The sequence below is a fragment of the Gallus gallus genome, chromosome 1 (genome assembly GCF_016699485.2).
Source record: "Gallus gallus isolate bGalGal1 chromosome 1, bGalGal1.mat.broiler.GRCg7b, whole genome shotgun sequence".
NCBI classification, from domain to species: domain Eukaryota; kingdom Metazoa; phylum Chordata; class Aves; order Galliformes; family Phasianidae; genus Gallus; species Gallus gallus.
The window spans coordinates 130852242-130875389 of NC_052532.1; the positions used below are offsets into that span (position 1 = coordinate 130852242).

The 23148-nt window shown below is 36.0% G+C and overlaps 1 protein-coding gene across 5 annotated transcripts in view; it reads left to right on the forward strand.

The window, feature by feature from the left end:
* The window catches only part of OCA2 (OCA2 melanosomal transmembrane protein), a 204993-nt gene that overhangs the window by 120186 nt on the left and 61659 nt on the right, over positions 1 to 23148 (forward strand). For all 5 annotated transcript variants that reach the window (XM_040662061.2, XM_004938466.5, XM_025146634.3 and 2 more), the window contains 3 exons: positions 4679 to 4738; positions 5307 to 5411; positions 13503 to 13596. In XM_040662061.2, the coding sequence (XP_040517995.1) occupies positions 4679 to 4738; positions 5307 to 5411; positions 13503 to 13596 (259 nt within the window). The remainder of the gene's footprint in view (positions 1 to 4678; positions 4739 to 5306; positions 5412 to 13502; positions 13597 to 23148) is intronic.

Genomic DNA, 23148 nt, shown 5'->3' on the forward strand with positions numbered 1-23148 from the left:
CTGACTTAAAATGTGAGTTATGAGAGCATATATGTTGCAGGGCAGAAGCATCCTGCAGATTCAGTCCCATAGGCACAGTGAAGATTGAATGCAGTCACAGTTTTATAGAGTGAAATGGTGGAGTGGTGGAAGCTGGCTCTGAGTAATTTTTCACTGTGTGCTTGATTCCACTTTCGTTCTGCTGCATTTGCTGTGTCCGTTCAATACAGTCATTTCCAATAACTTGAATTTTTGTTCCTGTTATGTCTGTGGTCCCTGTGTTCAGATAGTTTATATATATTTATGTGTTTACTCTGAAATTATTTAGACAAGCAACAGAAAAAATAAAAGAACATAAACCACAGTTGAAAACTGCTTCTAATACTGTCTGCTACATGCAGACAATTGGCTTGACAGATATAGGAGAATGGTTTGAAAGGGTAATATCACTGAATTTCAGTTTGCAATTGTAATTGAAAAAGATGTTCAGTACTCGAGATGCGTGGACATCTTACTGTGTAGTTTCTTTGTGTCTGTCTGTTTCTGATGGTCTGTTTTACCCAGATGCATTTAATCCTGTTTACTAGTTGGTGCTTTTGTATAGATTGAATGGATTTATTTTTACCTCTAATACTTGGAGGAATCTTTGTTTGAAAACTCACATTTACATGTCAATAAGGGAATGTCTGTGCATCCCCTAGAATGTTTTGGATTTTTTAGCTGTTATTTGTTCCATTTAGTGATGTTGTCAAGTTTTGCAAAGATGGCTGATAAAACTCCCTTGACCACTGGCACTGCCATAGGTAGTGAAATATCTGTATAAGTAGTGTGGGAAAAGCCTGAAATATAACAGATGACACCCCCACTATGCTCCTCAGTAATTGCAAAGAACCCAAGAATTTCTAAATTGGGATATTTAAAAAACAGGAGGAAAATAATGATGATAAAAAAAAACCCTGAATTTGAATTAAATACAAACAGTGAATAATTCAGCTAACTCTAATTAATTCCAAACTGGAAGTCAAAATCTGGTAACCTCTGAGAAGATGAAAAGAAACTCTGATTACCATTAAGAAGCTTGTTTGAGAGCTAGAAGTTCTAAAACTCATCAGGAGATGTTGATTTATAGCACATTCATTAGGACAGGCAATTCAATTCTTTACGTTATCAGCTTCTGTATGTCCTTCTGTTTCTGGCTCTCATAGGGGATCCATTTTGAAGCCAGTTTTACTTTGTTTTATTGCTGCTGTAGCAGTGTATTAGTTACATTCCCTGATGTATTTATTCTTTTAGCTTGAATTGAACAGTTTTGATTTGAGCACTGTGTGACTGTACAATAACATAGTAAAGCACAGAGGAACTTACTTGCCATTTGCTGCTAGACTTCAGATATGACTGTTATAATTCACTGAGCTTCACTTTTATGGTTTCACAGATCACCAGTGAATAGTTTGCTAATGAAAGATTCTTTTTTTCCTGGCTCTTTAGAGTAACAGCAATTTAAGGTCATGAAAGAAACTCTTACATATAGTCAAGAAAAAAAAAAAAGTGGGAGATAATCATTTATATCCCATGAATGAATAAGAAAAATACTCAGAAAAATAAGAAAAATGGCTAAGTATCATCCCTTATGCTTCAGATTAGTGGGAGCTGACACTCTTTGCTGAGGTATTTTTCTTTTCTTAAGATGAACAATGTCAAGAAAAGAAGTCAAAGGAAATATATGCACTGAAGTGTAGGGAATCATTCCATGGATCAGGCTCTCTGCACTTGTCAGCTCATATTCTTGGTGATCTTTCACCTCGGATGGTTCCCACTCTCAGACTATTTCTTACTACTAGAAATATTCCCTTCACTATTAGAAAGTACACTTAAAACCTGTGCGGGACCTAGGCTGCAAGACGCTTTGGAAAATGTAACTTAAGTTTCATAGACAACACGGGAGCTCTTGGAGGCTCTGCCTTTGGGTGCTTGTCACTACGGTCTGGTGGAAGTTTTGCAGTGAAAAAAGATGTATATCCTTTGAATCTCTCTTGTTTTTGATTGTGTCCTCAGGTAATATGTCTTTACACCTGTCTTTTTAGTACTTGTTCAAAACTGGCTGTTGCAGACTATAACATCTTTCTGCTTCTTTCTGTGACATATGTTCCCCTGCCTCCCAGGGTACGCTGTTTTGTTCAGTCAAAAATGGTCGCATTACCTTCAGTCCCTTCAGGCAGAGATTATTTACATCAGTCACCATGACATCCTCCCCATAAGAGTGATTCATGCAAATTTTTCTGCAGAAACGTTGATCTAAAATGTTACCCAATGTTTTCTGCATTAAGGCTCTAATTTTGAGCTGTCACTCGGGAACTCGTATGCTGGAAGGCACCAATTAGTGCAGTAATATCTCTTCCTCTCAGAGTGCACAGGAAGATCCTGGAGACCCCGTATGCAGTTTACATCCTTGGGAATCCGGTGGCAGGGTGCTAATTGCTGCCTTTCAGCTAGGTGCTTGCAGGCAATTAGCCTGGATATTGTAGACAGTTGGATGTGTGATTAGTGCTGTCACATCTCTTACGTGATGGGCTACCTACAGACTGACTCTTGCAGGAGCAACGTGCACATCCTTCCCTCGCTTCCCTCTTTCCTGAGTATCTCTTTTGTAGTGCCATGTCTGGATTCCAAAAGAAATGCTGAGTGTTACTGAAAATAAATATGTTGTGTTGATAGATAGTTAAATAATAAGGCAGCAGCGTTAACCAGATGTAATTCCGAGCTCTGCTTGCTGACAACTACGTGTTAAGAAGTTTAAGTCTGAACACAAAGCACTCACAGAAAAACATGACAGCTCATTCTTGTTATTTCTTTTGCATACGTTTTAAAAATGACTTTGATAAACATTGAGTTAATGAGCTCATATAGCAACCTCAATAGCATCAAATCAGTGCAGTAACTTAAAATTATAAAAAAGTGTTTGTTAAAAAGCTTTATCCTGAAAAGTTAAAGCAATGAAAAAAAGCCATTGTTTTTACTGTAAGGTGAATGCATATGTTATTAAAAGCCTTATCACTTGTTTTCTCTATGCTGAGTGTTTAAATGTAGATATAGTTTTTCCTGTGCAATGCATTCTTAAAAATTAATGCAATCTCCGCACCAGCATTGCTGGCTGTACTCTAGCCTATATTTCTCAATGGGAGAGTGCTCCCTTGGATCTTCTCAGTGAGTTGTCCGGACTTGTATGCACCAGAGCTTCCTCGCCTTTACCTCTACATTCCCCACTCTCTTGGCAAACTGAAAACTACCAGCCTGCCCACCCTGCTCCTGCAGCAGATGGGTGCTGGTGCCCTGTGCTGCTGGTGGTACACAGATAGTTGCACTCTGCTGCCCGGCTGAGATGCAGGTGCAGGAATTGCTGGTCTGGATGACAGCTCTGCTGTCATTCTGACGTTACTGTGTCTTACCCCGCACCACTCGGTACCAGTTAAGACCTTCATCCATCTCTGTCATGAGATTTGACAGCATGCGAGTTCAATGGTTTTTATTTATTTATTCATTTTTTTCCCAGTGATGCCTCCGAAGGGCTCTGTCTGACTGCCTGTTGTGCGTGCCATCATGTCATGTGAATGCTGACCTCTGCAGCTCTGTGTGGCAGTGCTCTCAGTCAGCAGAATGTCTCAGCTAACTTATTTTCTGTCGTGGCAGGAAAACAGAAAGCAAGTCAGCCACCTAGGTCCAGCCTGAATAAAAAATAATGTGATTTTCTTTCCTGAAAAACAGAAAAGTCAAAAGATAGATGTATCCCATTCAACCTGAAAATAGTGCTTCACTCTGCACACTTGTAAGAAAAATACGGCCAAAGTGAATTAAGGGCTCTCTCTCATGAGTTAAATTTTCCCTTTCACTTTGTTTTTTGAAGGAACAAATCATTCTCCTGGGGTGTGAGGACTCAGTTTGCATTCTCCTGTTTGCCCAATGAGAAACCAAAGCCATAGCTATTGAACTGGAGTATTTTCATGCATGTCAGTAACCAAGGCTGCATGAGATACTATACAGGTATTCTGTGCGAATGGGAATTGCTCCCGCAGGGAGGACAGCATGCTAGAGCTGGCTGCCCCCCAGACTGGTGGTTATAGGGACAGCCTCCTCAGGTTGGGTCTTCCTGTCTCCTAAGTGCTGCTGTCTCTCTGCCAATTTCCATCCATCCAAGGTCTCTTACTTTGTTTCAGCAGATGGGTAACACTGTTTTTTTACTGGTCTGATGCAGCGGCTTAATGGAAAAATATATTTTGCTTTCTCTTTTCACCTGAGCCTGAGCACAAGATGCCCATCTGACCTTTTAAACACAACACATCGCTGTCTATATTATGGTTACAATTATGTCCAAAGTTTTGGGGCCGTTGGATAAAAAATCAGTTATCCTCAGAAAACGTGTTCACTGAAGAATGTAATCTTTACATTTCAGTTGTTCTCTAAAGCCTGTGCCCCACGTTCTTTAAGCAACCTCATTGCTCTTTCCGGTGCAACCCACTTCTACAAATACAGCTACAATTTCTGTTGTGTCTGTTCCTTCCACAAACTGCAAAGTTGCTATAAAAGCTACATTAGATGAATACCAACATCTTGTGGATGAAAATGGCTTGTGTTTGCTTATGTCCATTGGAAAAATGTATCTGCATCGGATGCCTCACCAGTTGGTCTCATTGTCTTTTTTTAGGCTTTGGCTCATCTGCATTTAATAGACTACATAGGAGAACAGACAGCTTTGCTAATAAAGGTACATTTAAAATATTTACATTAGTTTATCAAGTAAGGAAAATAGCTTTACTCCAATAGGGTAATACTGAAAAATACTTTCATTTTGAATTTTGTGTTAAAGATTGTACTCCTGCATCAGCAACACCTAGAAGGCATGTTGTACTTTGGGGTGTGTATGTCTGTGCACAGCTAGAAGAAATGTCACTATAAATGAAAAAGAAAAACCTTTCCTGTAGATTAATGAACAACAACAACAACAAAATGCTGAGATGCAAACATACATAAACAGTGAAAGAGGAAAATTCACAATTGTGCAGTTTTGATTTGTTTTTTGTTTTGTCTGAAACATGAGCATCAGAAATATCAGTCCTTTTATTTCTATTTGTCTTTATCTCCTTGGAAAAAGCTTAGTAATTATGTTACTAAATGACAGGCTATTTTCTTTAAGATGCTTATCCTATCTCAGAGTCTGAAGGAATAATAGGTTCTTGTAAATTAAAACTGTAAACACCTGTGTGATTGTGCCATTAGGGAGAAGGAGAAATACTGATCTCACAAAGTTGTAAATTAACCTATTTTAATTCCAGGTGGTTCCTGAGGACCAGCGCTTGGCAGTGGCCATCATTTTGGTGCTCTGGGTATCTGCTTTGGCCTCGTCTGTGATTGACAATATCCCATTTACAGCTACAATGGTAGGAATTTTTGCAGGTTTGATGTTTCCTCCTCCTGGTGCTGAGAAGGAAGATAAGTTTGCTGATTATGATGTGCTTTGTTGTAATTTTCTTTATTCTCTGGGACTTCATCATTATTACAAGCTCATTCATGCCTGTTCAGGCATGTACCTCACTGTTGCTCCTAGCAGTTGTTGTTGGCTGTGGAACTACGTTTACTGTTTGAGTTGCACTTTCTCTCCTACCCTGCTATATCAACATACATAGTTGAAAAGTAAAATTGTGTTTTTGATGGACACTTTCAATATCCATCTGCTTCTGTCAATGTTTTCCCTCTAACTGCTACGTAGTTACACTAATGTTTTCTAATACTTGAACTTCCTGTTAATAACTTATGTAATTAGTTCATAAAACACCAAATCATATTAAACATAAAAAAATGTTTTTCAGCAGCTGGGTCTTAATATCAGAAAAGTAGCAAGTCAGTACTGTAACAAATTAGGGCACGATCAGATAGGATTATTCAATCAAGATCTCTGTTTGAAGTACAGTAATTCCTTCATTATGCCATAGGAATTATTAATTGTACACCATGCTCTCAGTTAACCTGACTTTTTCTGTGCCTGTTTTCTTCCATTGTCATTGTGTGTCCGACCACACACTTTGGGTCAAGGTTTTAGATACTTCATACAGGGCATAGAACAGTTTGGATACATTTGCAACTGCTCTGTAATTATTTGCTACTATGGTATCTGGTTTTATTACTGTGGTGTTTCCTGTGAAACTATATTGGTTTAACAACAACAGACTGCAAACAATAGGCATGAAGAGGAACACTGTTTCAGAATGAGTCACCTCCAAGCAAACACTTAAGGAATATTAAGCAATAATGCAGAAATCTTAGCTTAAAAGGTTTTGCCTCATATCCAGCTAGTCTCTAGAAGTTGGTTTGGAGTAATAAAAAGGACCAAACAACTGCATGCACATAGACCAACAAGTCTTTCATGTGTTTTGAAAAGAAAGAAAGGAAACTTCTTTTAAAGAGACTATGAGTATACTAAAAATTCCTTGTACATCTTACCTCATCTTTTCAGTGTAAAATTGGTGGAATATTCTTTGCTCTAGACAATAGTAAACATGGCACAACATCACGATCAAAAGTGTCAGTACAGTATGGAATTTGTGTATAGAGGCAATTAAACTGGATTCTCTACAAAGATCTCAGAACTGAGCAAGAATTTTAAGCTACAGAGGATGCTTTAGAAAGTTATTTGCTTACTTGAAACAGTGCACTGAGTTGCTAAAGTGAATTAGGTCATTATAAGTTATTTACTCTTACTGTTCCTGTCTTGGTAAAACTTTGTATTAAACTAAAATAAAACATTGGATCTACACAATGACAAAACAGTTTTCAGAACACATCCCCTTTGTTTGTTTCACATAATTTGTCATGAATGCAAAGGTCACAAACTGCCCCCGAAAAAGATGAAGAGATTGAAATCTAGTTGCTGTACTGTAATGCCAAGATTTTTACATTCTTTTCAAGCACTGGAGAGTGAAGATTCAGCTTTCTAATTAAGCGTATTTGAATGACTGTTTATTACACTTAATTGCATAAACATGCCTAGCAATTGTGATAGCTGTCCACACATTATAGGAAAATCAATCTTCTTTTTTTCATATGAATAAATTCTACTGTAGTGAGTTTTGAGTTAGTCATAGCCCTTGTGGGAAACTGTATGAACTTTGTATGCAAAGGACTGTGTTGCCAGTGACAAATTTAATATATATAAATGTATGTGGGAGCTGCATTAAGCAACCCACAACATGTTCTGTGCATAAAAAATTAATAAACCAAAACCTTAGCTGCCAAGTCTTCAGCATTTTAATTCCAGAATGGCAAGGTTGTTTTTTTTCCCCATGTTGTATGTCTAGCCTTTGTCTGAATAACAAATGTGGTGAATCATGTACTGATGCTCTATGTGTCATTCTATTAACCCTCTGATTTTTTCTTCCTTTTTGAAAAGGCTAAATTCACAGTGACATTCCTTAACAGGAAGATTCATTCATTTTTAAAGTCTGTATTTTCCTAGTATTGTCATTTAAATAGCCACAGATTTCTGCCCTTAGAATGTTAGGTGATGTGATTTTATTACCAGCATGCTCTTTAATTTAATTGACGTGTTTTATCAGCTGCATATGCTGGAGCCATCTGTTTATATTTTTATTTTATTACCAGAACTAAAAATATAGCCATAGTAAATCCTTCTCTTAGCTGAGCTTAAATACTGTTTCCTCAATAGAGTGTAACAAGCAATTTCAATTAACCACCTGGCTACAAGGTGACTTGGTCACTGATAGGTCTTTGTTAGAAACCAGATAATTTTTGGACAACTATTACCTCTAAGACTATCAGAATCTTTTCATTGGCACTACTGAAAATTTCATCGTTATCTCATATTCTTAGTGCCTTTTATTTTTGGATCTTCTTTCCTTCTGTACTGCTGAAGATTTCTATGTATGTTCTGCATTTCAGTGCTCAATAAATGTATAAGACTGAATCCTAGCAGACTGTAGACAGACCGATCATCAACAACTCGAGAAACTAGAAATAGCTTTTTTTTTCTATTAATGCACATTCTCTGCAGTTTCAACAGAAGCCGTCTTTAACACATTTAGTTCTTAGCAAAATGTGTGCTGTGAAACTTCAAGTTGTAGAACAGCAATGAATCCTTAAAATAAAGATGTATGTTGCTGTTTCACCATCATGTTGCGTAAGTAGACAAGATGGGTGATATAACTTGATGTCTTCTACCGTGCTGCATATATATGTCATAAACATGAATGAATGGTTAAGTTGCCCTTTTTGCCTGATGGTAGTCTGAGATTACATGTACAAAGATTAAATTTGAGAGGGCTAAAATTAAACCCTCTCAGAAGTAACTTAGGCCACCCCAGGATGAGAGTAACAATTATAGAGTAGCAGTGCCTTTCCTCTTTGGTCTCCTCCTCACATTCTGAGTTTCAGTAAACTAAGCTAAATCATCATTTCTGCTTGTATTTCAGAAAAGGGTCTTCACAATTTCAAAAGAGCTTTTCCTTCTCTGTCTCCTTGACTAGGGGAATGCCATGCTTGTGAGCAAGCTTTTTCATAAACATAGTTGTATAGGATAAAGACCTTGATTCAATTTGCTCTTTGGTAATTAAGAGAAGAGGTTGTGGCAGTAAAGTGTGAAAACGTTAACAGTTTGATCACATTTTTGCTTACGAGAAATGCAGTTTCTAAGCGTTAAAGCCAAATGCTTGGGGCTCTCCATTCCACTTTCACCCAGTCAGGACTGGAAGGACCTGGAAGGAACTGGAAGGAGTTGAGTAGACTCCCTCTGAAAAAAACAGAATAGAGATTTGTAAATATCCCAATATTCTGTTTTAACAAAAATCAATTGCATAGCACAATATAAACCCAAGGTCTGTTATGAGAAAACTGACAATGTTTTGTAAAATTTAGTTTAGTAGTTATTGGCATATGTACTCCTAATCTAAAATCTTCCAGTTTTCTATTCTCCAAAGCCCTAATTTAAAGTATAAATTGAGCTTCCTTTCTTTTTGTATGTTTCATCTTGGTTAAATTTTCAGGATGCTAAAGAGCTAAAAGGAATCATAAGAAATACACTGAAAATATAGTTTTAAAATTTGAAATAATTTGTAGCATTATTAATTGTTAAAAGATGCAATTTGCTAGAAAAGATGGTTAATATATAACAGCAAAAAACAAACAAACAAACCAAACCAAAACAAAACCTTGCTCCAATTTAAAACTTCTGAACAGTGATTCAAGATTTAAACCAGTGTGAAATATGAGAATACATATGTCTCCATTCTTGGTCTCTTTATGTTATGTTATGTTTGTAACACATCCTATGTACTTCTGAAGTCTATGGTATAAGTAAGCATTTTCTACACAAAAGTTGATTTTGATTAGGACAGTTATATAGACAAATATGCCAGCATCATTAGACACTTTCATTAGACACTCATGTTCTTTATGCATCAGTTTATATTCTACACATATAATAAATATAACACCCTATGTAGAATTAAGGTTAATGACTGACACCTTTTTGTATTGGGTGTTTGAGAACACTCTACTTTTTCCAAGTACATTCATTACTTCTGATAGTTAAGTGTTGTGTTTTTTTTCTGTTTACTTGGAGATGGATAATCATATAGAACGTGTGAAGGTGATTAGGCTTTCCTTTGTGAGCTGTATCACTCATTTTATTTAGATTCTGCCAATCAAGCTGTAATGTGAAGTAATTCAATACCAAACTTTCCAGTAGATCTAGAAAGTTTTTAGGGACTAGTCAAATATAGAGACTTCATCTGCTAAGCATGTTGAAATAAGGGCTATAAAATATGGATGTTATCTTCCTGAGAAGACTGTATTCATTTCCTTCTAATATTGATATAGTTGCTGCTTATGTAGCCTGAAGATGGAATAATGAAGGAAACATGAGGTTTCATAACCTTTAACTTTCACTTTTCTCCATTGAATGGCAGCACATAGTGAAACTACGACAAAGTCTGCATTCCAACTAAGTTAAATCAATATAATATAATTGTACAGTATATATTGCAGTAAACTATATCCCAGTTTACAAAATATCTCAATGTCATCTGCTTTTGATGCTTTTGTAAATGCCTTCAGCTTGAATCTGAAAGCTCTGTAGGACCAATGCAGTTTTTCAAAAACATTGAAACCACAGTGGAATTATTTCCTACTAATACTTTTGTATTCTGAATTTCAGCACTCAGGTTAAATATAACAAAAAATGAAGCTGAGGTTTGCGGTACTGATTTTCTGAAAGTGTTGTCTATCACGTAGTTGCATGAATGAGTATGACAAAAAATACATCTAAGTGATTTTGTTGGAAAACAGAAGCAGGTCCATTTGATCCTCTGCATGATCCTTAGAAGACTTAAGCAAGAGGATATGTACATTCGCATGAATTGTTTTGCAGTATCTATTCAGGATCTCTTGCTGGTGACCAAATTTCCTAGTTCTTCATTTTATATCATTAAAATTCTTTGGATGGGAATTAGAACAGTGTTGGTAATACACTTAATTTTAGATTAAAAAAATTAGATGCTAGTGACTTTTTGAGATTTTGTGGTATATACTTGCAATGCAGCACATTCCATATTGTTTGTAAAAAGTTTGGTGTTTTCTATGGATCAACTACATATTTCTGTCTGAAACACTAGAAATTTAACTGAATGTTTTGCATTCATTTTTCATCTGATAATTCAAAAGCGAAACATTTTGGAAAGTTTCTTTACAGAAGTTATACGCATGCTAAATCTTACTTCAGGCACATGGTGGAGATCTATAAAACTTCTGTTATTTTTATTTCCTTAAATATTACTCTTTGGTAGAGATCAGCTTCTTTCAATAGGGGGAACACCCAAATTTAAGTTTATGTGAATATGTAGTATTGCTAAGGCATGATTTATGTTATTTTCTTGCTGCAGAAGCAGACGTTTGTGGGAGCTGCGATTGCTGATCGAACCCACTGCCTAATAATGTACTTAGGTGCATAACATCACTAGTTATAATTTTAACATTCCAGATTAATTACTATGAAGGCTTTTAAAAATAATGCACAATATTCCTAAGTGGAAGAGAAGCAATGTTATGTCAAGGAGATACCAATAAAACCAGTAGGGTCAAGTGTATATTTGCAAAATACTGTGTTGGTCTTAAAAATTAAGAAATGCAGATGCAAGCACATTACAAAACTGCGCTTTCTCTTGTTATGTTGCCATGTATCTTTGTGCTTGAAAAATTATAAAGTTCGAAACCTTTGATCGCAGACTTTCTTCAAAGTCGTTTCTGTGTCTTCAGTCAATAGGGATTTATTGGTCAATGAGAACTCATGGAGCTGAGCTCCTTCAGTAAACAGAAGACTAAACTTTTGATGGGAGCACTGTGCATGTCTAGTGCAAATACCTAGCAGAGAATCACCCATCTGACTTTCTGCCAAGAATCTCTGCGCTGCTTCTTTTCATGTCCTTCATAGTGCTGTAAGTAAGGAGGGGCCCCTGGAGGACTGTAAGGCTCTGCTTGGCACACAGTTCTCACCAACGGGGTGTGAAAATGGCATTACTTGCTCTGCACTTGAGATCTCGCTGGCAACAGCTTTAGGATTGAACTCAAAAGCAAGAAAATAGGATTGTCATTTTAATGCCTTCTACATACCCACCTTCTCCATGTCTGCAGGGCAGAGCATGGCAGAAGGAATCATGTAATTTAAAAAGTGTTGCTAGCCTGCATAGTTCGGGATTGTCATGCAACTGTAGTACATTGAGACACTTGCAAATAATTCCAAGGAAGTAAATGATTGTCTCTGGTTCTTGTCTCAAAATTGCATAGCAGGAAGAAATGCTGTATTTAAATTGAGCTAGATGGCTTAATTCTGGGATTCATTATTTGTGTTTGAAGTTATTTCCTTTTATGTTGAAACAAAACATTGCACTGAAATAAATGCAACAACAACTAGAACTGCATATTGTGCTCTGGAAGTGGTCTTTTGAGAGAAACAAAGGTTGAAATCTCTCATGACTCTATTATGGAAAAAAAAAACAAAACAAAACAGGCAAGAAATCTGGCATGCTCTTTTCTTCAGACCTTAAATAGAAATACCCATCTTCAGGCAATGTACACTTCAGGAATAACTGTTTAAACACTACCTTATCTAGGTTAACTAATAAAAGGGTTTAAGAGGGATGATTAGCACCAGTGGCATTAAAGGGGGGGTAGGTGGGATGGGGGAAGGAAGTGATTGTGATTCTTCATAGAACCTATGTGTAGTTCCACACCAAAAAAAAACACATGCAGTCAGTAAAAGGTGAGCCTCATTCGGCCATTAAAGCAGAGAACGTTTTTCAGGAAGCAGAAGCTCCATCTCTGAGACCTGTGTAGTGTATCCGAAGGACAAACTGGAGGATTAAAAGTAATAACTGTAACCACAAGTGCCAATTCTGGATTCTGAGAAAGCATTAATTTTAAGACAAATCACAGTTATTTCCATATATCACTTCCTGCTTGGTTTCTCGCTGTTTCATTTTTGTTTATTCTTAGTCTCTCCTTTGGTCCAGTAAATTTCTGCACATCTTAAAAACAGGTCAATAATATTATCACCTCTCCCTTTGCTAATGACCCTCTTTCTGCAGGCCCTGATTATGCCTTTCTTTCAAACCTATCAGTTACTCAATTAAGTAGAAATTTAAACAGTTTTCCTCAACTAAAGCTGAAGTTTCATAGGTTTGAAGGTTGGTAGTGACTGAGATCTGGTGCTACTGGAAAGCTTGCCTGCTGCGTATTTGGTCTCCATACCAACTGCCTAATGAAGTCAGTAATGTTTCCCTACGAACCTATTGTGATTTACAAGTATTTTTTTCTATAATGATTTATTTTTATTTGCTAAAAAATATTAAATGAAATTCATAAAAGTTGCAAATATTTCCTAGGATAACATACATTTTCTGGTAAATGTAATGTTAGATTAAATAATAAAATAGCTCAACTCTACTTAGGAATTCAGAGGCCTGTCACATTGATGTCTGTCAGTTTTTTTCTGTAACAGATCAGACACTTTTGGTTATAACAAGAATATAGGAATATCTTAGTTATTGATGCATTCTGTGCGGTTGGGTCCAGGTCTAGGCATCTCAGCCATTTCCAGGTAGAAGAGGGATGATAGCTCTGTCCTTCAAGTTCCAAGGAGTGGAGGAGGATTTGCATATAATCACTGACAGTTCCCTGTTGAAATAGAAGGCTCCAATTGGATGCACTAATAACCTTAAGGGATCCCCAGTTTTTTCAGCAGTCAACCTGTGTCGGGATTGGCCTGACATTGCCAGTGCCTTCTCTTTGGCTTGTGGGACTAGCACAGTCAGTGGGCAAAACTGAGCACAAACCAAGAGTATTATGCAAAGATGCTCATTAAAATAAAGAAAAAAAGTTATTTGGATTTGCTTGTATTTGAGTTGTTTGCTTAAATTAGTTCTGTTGTCTCCTGAATCTTACTCTCTTTTCTTCTTAAATCACAGATTCCTGTTCTTCTCAATCTGAGTAAAGATCCTGATGTTAACTTGCCTATGAAACCATTAATATTCTCATTGGCCATGGGTGCATGCCTTGGAGGTAAGTGTTTATGTGAGAAAGCTGACATAAGGCAATAACTTTGAAATTATACTATGTATATACTGTTTCAAATATGTTTAATTATTTCCTTATGCAAAGCATAGTGAGGGCCTGATGCAGCTCTTTTTGACTTCAAAGGACTCCTGGATGAGGATCCCAGTCACTGTTTGCAGCATACACCACAATTGTATTTTTGCCATTTGTCTTTGAAGACTATATCTGAATAAAATACAAATGCACAAAGCAGAAGTCCAGATGGTGCTTATGGAGTTCCGATCTTTTCTGAGAGGAAAATTAAAATATATTTAGTTTCCAGAACAGAGATCCATCGTTGCTCACTGAAAAGATGCAGAAAATGCATAATAGCTGAGATCTGAAAGCTTGATTCAAAGCCTAATGAAGTTGCTAGGAGGTTTTTTGGCTGGCTTACAGAAATGGGTTGAGAATCCATTTGCTGACCTATTTAGTCCTCCTTTCTCTAAGGAAAGTCTCATTAAAATATTTGGGAAATGTACCTCAAATAATGAAAGCTAATAGCCATTCTGCTAATACCCATCTTGATATTAACTGGGATTTCTTGCATTGTCAGTGCATTAGTGTAAAACAAGCAGTTGGCTTCGTAACATCATATATGTTTTTTTAAATTAAAAATGTATCTATTGTAGACTCAAGATTTCCTCTCTATTTGTTATAACAACGAAGGAGAATAGCCTTTAAGTAATTTTTAAATTAATGTTTATACTTGATTACTCTGCTATATGCTCTGCAAATACTTATGAAGTTTTCATGACACAGTAACAAGTATACTAAGTGCAATTAAAATGTGTAAAATTTTGATGAGAAATAGAGTTAGTATTGTTTTTGACTACTGAGAATGTTAATGCTAATTACGCTGTATTGGACTGTGTTCTGATCCATAAATACCTAGGCAGTTAAGTTAAATAAAGTTAAAATGAATAATGTAGTTTTCAGCAATGAATCCAACCCTTTCTCCTCCCTGGATCCTTGAAATAGTTTCCTTTATTTATTGAAATTAAAACCAGAAACAATTTTGTGACTAATACAAGTTTGTATTCATTAATTTAGTTAAGTGATTGCTAGTACAAGTGACCTTAATACCAAACAAATATTATAATGATGCAATTTACAGATTGAATATTAAGAGCATGTTGCAAAGACAGGACAATTTTTACTAAACAAGAGCTATTCATTTTAGGATTGTCTTTTTTGTACTCATTATTACTCATTATATTGTGACGTTAATCTTCAAATCTGCCTCCCTTTTAGAACCTGTGATCTGAATATTCAGCATGTCTTTATGTAGATGTTTGCCATAAAATATCACCTTTCTTCTCAATTTGCTAATCACCAGAGATATTCTGATTTCATTAAAATTTCACATATTAAAAAAACCCAACAAACCTCATAAGGAGCTAAAACTGATGAGATTTCACTGACTTATTCTGAACAAGAGACACTTCACCTGCTTTGGAGTCTCTGCTTATATCAACTGATATTCCTACGGTATCACTTACTGTGTTAACCCAAATTCCTTAATTTGACTTTTTGAAGCACTGCTGGGGTTTAACACAGACTTATGTGTTTGCCATATAATGCAACTATACAAATTTAATTAATATAGAAATTGTCTGATTTAAGGGTACTACACAAGGAATGTTCGTTTTTGAAAATGGCCTACATATAAATACTCTGATAAGAGGCAAGTGCATTATCTTTATCTGCAAAAATTTAAACTCTCCAAACAGTGCTCTATTAGGATAAAGCTGTGTGAATGCTGAGATATACTAGCAAAGATCTCATGGGAGTGTAAGTCTGTGGAATTAGTCCCAGCTTTCCCATGTCAAAACCAGAAGATAATGGATAGCAGTTTATTGGTAGGGAATGGAAATGATAGAAAAGATTTTCATTTGAAAGTTCTAGCAAATACTCAAAAAATGGAATAAAAGGGGCTTAAAAAAAAAAAAGAAAGAAAGAAAAGGAAGTTTAAATAGCCTTTAAAACTATTAAAAAAAATTCTTATCAGCCCCGAAGTGTTGTGAAGGAATTCTCAAGGTAGGATAATCTCATTTTGTAAGGCAGAGATGCAAATTATATCATTATACTCTGGTGCTTAAGGCAAAAGATTGGACCTTATTATTCCTTATGCAACCAAAGGAATGCAGCAAGCAAAACTTTTTGTAGAAGTATCTAATTAAATAATACATTAAAAGTATAGATTTCATAAGTAGTTGTTTGCAGCATAATGCAGAGCTTCAGTACTGGTACTTGGATAGTGTTTCTGGGGTTTAAGGTAAGCACTGAACTATGCTTGCTTATGTGTCCATGAAGAGAACATTGTCATTTGTGCCTGTCTGGGAAAATGCCATGAAACTGAAAAATTTCCAGTGGGTGCAGTTACTTCTTTCTACTGCCTCGAAGAACATGGACAGCTACTGGTTTGGAAGATGATGGGATGAGAAAAGACTGTAATTTTCTTTCACTGCTATAGCTGTTGTCCTGGAAATGAAAGGACTGAATCAGTCTCAAGCGAGATGGAGAGACTTTTGCCAATATAACTGCCACACTGTTGTGATGTTTCAGCACTGTATCCCAAAGAAAGCTGCTTCTATTAAATTTCTGTCCGTCATGGCATGGGGCTCAGACACCAGGAATAACCAAAAATAACGTAGATGCTCCTTGCTCTTGTAAAGTCTATATCTGGAAGTGAGAAGGAATGAAAAATTCTGTTTTTTAGTCAAGAAAGCCAAGAACAATTGCAATGGTTCTTGGGGAGATGGTCAGAATTTTGAAATTTTTGGGTCTTCCTCAGAGTTTGTAGCTCCATTCTGGCAGAAGTTTTCTGTCAGGTGGGGTTAACCTTATGCATCTATAACGAAAACATGCTAAGCTGTCAGAAAATCTAGTTCTGGAAATTTACACTTATATTTGTTCCAGCTATCTTTAGGAACTTAGATGAAGTTGTGAATTGAGTGTTTGGCCAACCCAGGCTCCCATTTGGTGCTGGGGAGTCTGGCATTTCCGGGAGGCAGATGTTTACCCTTCCACTGAAAATGTCAGATGCTCTTTGCAGAGTACATAGGAATCCTTAACATGCAGAACTTCAGGAGCTGAGAGGGATGTCCAAAGTTAGAGCAAATTAATTCAGAGTTTGGGGGCTTTTGATTTGTCAGTTCTTCTGAATGTTGATAGGCCCTATTATCTCATGTCTGTCTGGACAGTAACGGTCAGGGTGACTAAGTAATAGCTGGAAAAATTGTATTGCTCACAGGGCTTTTTCTGCATTATCTGTCAATATTTCAATTATACTTTGAAAAGAGCAAAGGGGGAAGAAAACAAGAAATTTAAAAGAAACTGAAGGAAACAAGGAAATCACTTATTTTCTGTGGTGCTCTGACAAATCTGCATTCATATTTATTTCACAGGAGAGAACATTGAATAAAGCTTTATTCATTAATGCTTCCTATTGCAGTATATGATGAAATTAGGGCATCTCTTGAGACTGAACTGTATGTAGTCTTTCCAATAATGTGTAGGGAATGCTGCCCTGAAATTCTGGAGGATAAATGAAGATTGCTAGTTTCAGCAATTTCAGAGCGAGAGGAGCTTTAATCGCATTGCTTCTATTGACTTATGAGTTTTAAAATAACAAGAAATGTGGATTCAACTCAGTTTGTGTACGTGCATGGCCAGAAATACATCTATTCATACTATTCAATTGTGTAGAACAAAATTATTTTCTGACCTGGAGAAGTTATAGCTAAGATATTGTTTGAAGGACTTTTGTCATATATTTGATATATGAAGAGGTGGCATTTGTTTGCCTTTTAATCTATTTCTTTCTGTCATGATGTATTAAAAGTATATTTGCAAACGTGAAACAAAAGAAAAAAAATGGTTTCAAACTAAAAGAGGGGAGGTTTAGACTGGATATAAGGAAAAAGTTTTTTACAGTAAGAGTAGTGAAGCACTGGAAGAGGTTGCTCAGAGAGGTGGTGGTTGCCTGTCCGTGGGGACACCTAAGGTCAGGCTGAACAAGACTCTGAGCACCCTGATATAGCTGTAGTTGTCCATGTTCATTGCAGGGGGGTCCCTTCCAACTCAAAAAATTCTAAAGTTCTATGACAAAGGCTTCCATTAAAAATTGACTGAAATGTTTGAAAGTGACTAGCATATGAGTTCTTTGTTGCTGGCATAAGAAAAAGTGCAAACAATACTTCTTTGCTGCAGTGAGTTCTGTGGTCCAAAGGGGGCATTTTCTGTGGTTTATAGTATTGCATTATTGTTCTTCTCTGTATATTTTCCTGAAAGAAAATGAATGAAAGTTGCCACTGTCATAGTTCTGCAGACAGAGCCCATCTCTAGGATGCATTCGGCTGTATTGTTCTAGCCATGCAAGCTCCGTTGTACTTTGACTGAGGCTGGATAGAGGGTACTGCCAGAACTTTACTTCTAACCTTCCTAGGTCAAAAGCAGATGCAAATAATATCCATTATTCATAGGATATTGTACACATGACAACTGTTAAAGGAGAGTAACCTATGCTGTAGATAAATACTTGGATTTCTCTTGGTGGTCCAGTGCTATGTTTATTCTGTCTCTTGGCAAGCCTTCTTAAATTCCTGATGCAAGTGGGGCCGTGCACATTGGAGAATTGCTCATTTATTATTCCTGCTGATTCTGATCAGTAAAATCTCAAGCTAGCTGTAATCTCTAGACAGAGTGAAGGTACAAATCTAGAAATATTATTTATATTACTAAAACAACCCTGCTTTTTTGCATTATGAGGGAAAAGTGACAGCCTTCTATAAAACATGAAAAAATAAAATACTTAATATTATGGAAAAAAGTACCTTTGTAGATCCTTTAAGTTCTGATATAGTTGCAGCAAATTGCATTTGTTTAACACCTTTCAATTAGAAATGTTTAAAAAATTTATCAAGAATGAAAGTATGGAGTGAAAATACAGCAGTTGTTCAAGGGGAGCACTGCTCAGCTTATTTACAAAATTAATTGTATACAATGTGTAATTGAAACTAGAGGAAAAAATTTGATTGAGAGAATATCCTTACCTAAGCTGGAATTTAACCAGGAATGGATACTACAATTTCCTATTGTTTCTAAAGGTCACTGGAGTCTTTTGATGATGTGAAATCCTGAATCTCAGTTCTATGTCTGTGAGTGAGACAGCCCTGACTTACTTGTTTTTTATCTGTGATTAGACAACTCCTAATCCAAACAAAAAGTAAGTTCATAGGATATGAAATCAATCTTTGATCTTTCTAAAGAGAAAGGTTGCTCCTCTGGACTTTAAAAGGCAGGCAAAACAAATAAGTATTACATATTTAAATGATACATATCTAGAAGCAAAGCACAGCAGATATTTTGTATTACTGTTACTAATATCCAGCCTTCTTTCTGACTATACTTGTCACTGTTTCTGTGATGTTTACAGTGATGGAAAGGAGTAACATAGGACTTTAAACTACAACTCCAGTAAATTACAGGACTGCTTGCCTTTTCTTTATAAAGAACTCTCTTTGGATATTAACTGAATGTTTCATTTTCAGTTGTAGCCCTAAGAACAATATAATCCATAATGACAGCAAGGAGTATTTTCTCTGCATTGATATTCGTGTGTCCAAACTGACCTCATGCTTTTCTCTAGAACAGTCAAAACCTGCAACTTTCTATAAAAATCCAAGCACATTTTTTCTTTTTTCTTTTTCTTTTTCTTTCTTTCTTTTTTTTTTTTTTTTCACGACATTCAAACTATGGGACATTTTCACACTTTTTCAGTATGAAGTCCTTCTTTAAAGCTCAGCAGTACCATAAAGTCCTTGATGTGAAAACCATGCTCATTATCAGAGCTGAAGGAGATCCTCTAATCTTTTAAGATTACTGAAGATAATCCTCACTGGTGTGAAAGAAATAGAAAAGAAGGTTGTAAATGTAAAATTGAAAAACAGCTAAAACTCTATGAGTACACTTGGCAAGCATATCCTTGTCTGTATCAAGGAAATATCAGAGGTCTGCTTAGCTTTGTGACACTGAGCTAATAAAGAATGAAAAAACATATTGAACCCATCAATTTTTCTTAGCACGGCCATTTTTCTAAGTTTGAAAAGATAACTCTTGGCAGACATATATACATATAGATGGATGTATGTTATTAAGGGTAAAATATGAAGTATATGGGGTAAAAGATGATATTTCATGTCACCTATACTGATGAGAATTTATAACTTGGATGGTAAATCTTGGATTCTAAAATGGAAAGGATGAGAATCTGTATAATACGCAGAATTCAATTGATACTGATAAATTTGAAATGCTTCTATTAGTGGTTTTCAATCTTTGTAAAATGATTGTTTGCAATAGAGTTCTGCAAATTAGAGGAACAATAATGATCAGTGATGACATTGGAGACTCCTACAAAGAACATATAGAGTTTTGTTTACTTTTATTTACTTGCCTTGCACACTTGTTTATAAAAAACCTGAAAACTACAGAGCATCCTTCTTGGAAACCTTGGCCTTTTTTATTTTCAGAATAATATGGAATATTTGAACTCATTATGTTGTATTGGTGAGTCACCACAAGACCACATACAGACTCTGCAGAGCTGTCAGAAGAGGTATATTCAGTTGGAGGATAGCATTCAGGTTATCACAGAGAACCAGACAAGAAAGCTACAGCAAGGTCTGAAACTCTAGGTGCAGAAGATAATACTGGTCTATCTACTTTCCTACTGCAGCAGATACTTTCCAGATAGTAAACCCTTTTCTGGAAAAGGAACAACATGATGCTGCTTGCAACTGTGTTTGGGATTCCAAAAGAGAGGAAGAAAAGAAATCTGAGTCTGCAATATAATTAATTCGAAGTGATGCGTCAGATTGCTCCATCAGACACTCTGTTTGACAGTAAAGAAAACTGTAATTGTGTCCTGGATATATATACTACTTATACACATATTAATAAATATCTGCAGCACAATTGCAGTTAACACAGCTAAAGTGAAGAGATGCACTCAGCAGGAGTTGTCAAACTATTTTAAACAAAGCACTTGATCCACAGGAGTGTTCTCTAGATGACACCGCTTGAAGTGTTGGGGTTTTACTAGATGATACCAAGTGCTCCCTTCTAACCTTAACCATTCTGTGATTCTGTGATAGCAAAACATAAAAGCTAGGCTTCAGTTGAAAGTCAATTTATGTTAAGTTGGAATCTGAATTTTAAGTGGCTGAACATTTTAAAATAACTTAGTGGAGTGACATTCATTTAATTTTGAGTAATATTGTCTTGTTCTGCTCAGCTCAAAAGTAAGTCATAAAGTTGAATAATTTCCTTTTATTCCAGAGGACTATTCAGAAAACTGTTTTTCAATATTTGGTCCCTAGTAATTTGGTCCCTAGTAGTGACACATGGAGAAGCTGTGGAAAGGAACAGTCAACTTCTGAATGTAAAAATCAGAGAAAAAAAAAAAAAAGAGTAAACTGGGGTTTGTGTGCAGTATTAAAGGTTTTAAATTGAACCTAACTAAATATATTTTTCAGGGCATGAAGGAATTGAGTAGCAGAGCTTAGACTTAGAATATTTAAGTCTAAAATATTTACCGCATGTGAGTTAAGCTGACTTCCAGGAGAGAGATGACTTCGGTGATCATCGTGTATTTTATGTCTCTTCTGCAGATGTCTGGATTTGAAAGAAGACTATGAATTTATGTAGCTCATTAACATAACAAGTGCAGGATGTTCAGCAACCTGTCTTACTTATTTCACACTTCTGGTAGAAGAGGGAAAATTTAAGTTTCACCTTTTCCTCTCTTTGAAAAATAAAGCAATAAACATTGAATAGCATTCACGAATACTTACAGTAACTGTTCTGCTGGTTGTACAATAGTGGTAGTAGCAGAGGGTAAAGTTCACTTTATTTAAGGTGTTGAATTGAATGGTCAGGTCGATGAACTGTTTGGATAAGTTAAGACTTTGTTTCACCTTCAGTGTTTACCCTATCAATTTTGTATGTAGACATTTCAACAGAAACATCCCTGTCAAAATATTTCCAAATAGTAAAATTAAAAAAAAAAATGTATCATACTATCTTATGATTGAAGACTGTTTGATGAGTTCATGGAAACCTTTTCCTTCTTACTGCTTATGAGCTGAGGTTCCTGGTTATTGTAAGGATTGCCAGTGGTTTGATTAGCCTTGATTCTGTAATTCTTTTTTTTGAACACAAAGTTTGATTACCCAGAGCTTGTAAATTTTTACGTATTAAAAATACTAGAAGATACTGACGAGTTGTACGCACTTAAGAGATGAACATAAATGACTCTGTTTAGTGAGGCAAATCTGGATTACATTAGAGTGAAACACAAAATTTGTGAAAACTGTGAGGGTTGTTTCTTGCAAGGCTGATCAAAACCATAACTGTTCAGTGTTCATTTCTGTAGACAGATTTATTATATTTGTTTCAGTTATATTTGCTTCCAGTGGAGAAATGACGTATTCTGTGTAATGGAAGCCACACAGATCAGCCTACCTATGTTTATAACTATATAAAGCATATAGGAGAGTGCACAGCATTTTCTTTTGAAAATAGATAGGAAGAAAGGAGCTGGTTTCCTTAAATAAGTTATGGATAGATACTTTAGTGGTAGAGATTGATTACATCAAAAAACAGGGATGAGAAAAAAATCATTAATGATTCTGTAGTTAGATCTTGGTTTTGAAGTGAGAACACTTGTCTGGAACAAAGCTGCACAAAGAGAGATGCATATGTAAAGCTGTGGCTTGCACAGGTGGTTTCCCAAGGCCAGTGCAAACCTACTTTGTGGCTTGTCTGTCTTTTATTGTGGCTGCAGGATAGTGAATTTCATGTTTGCTGTTGAAATAATTGGATTTCAGAAAAATAATAAACACTTTTCTCTACTAGTACGTTCCTAAATAATAGCTTTTGTTCAGTACTTGATACGAAAATTGTGTAGTCTCTTTCTTTTGTGGTAGGCAACTGGAGGTACAGGGAAGAGAAAATGCAGAAAGTCTATTGACTAAGTTCAGGTTGAGAAGTGGTGTGTGATACTCAGAACAAAGCAAAAATTCTCCATAAGTAATCCCCTTTAAAACTTGCTGTTGCACAAGGTACTATCTCATTTCTATTTTGAGAACCCATCTTTATAATGCCATTTTTTTTTTTTTTTGCCATGCCTGGCAAAATAGCTTTGTTACTGATATATTGGATTTCTTAGTCCTTTGAGTAATAAACGCTGATCCTGCTAGACACTTTAAAAATGATTATCTGGGCAAACGTATTAGGAATGCAGCAGACAAAAGGGTTAGGTTTGCTCTTGAGGGAGCAATACCAAAGATGCTTCTAAGAACCAGAGGTATTTAGATGTAACAGATGTGTTGCTGCCAAGTAACACAACGAGAAAAAGGTTTAAAGTAAGAGGAAACATTATTGATGTAAACTGCCTCCCTTTTCCTGTTATGATTCTTTCCCATCTTCCCAGCCCCAAATTTTGAGAAGACT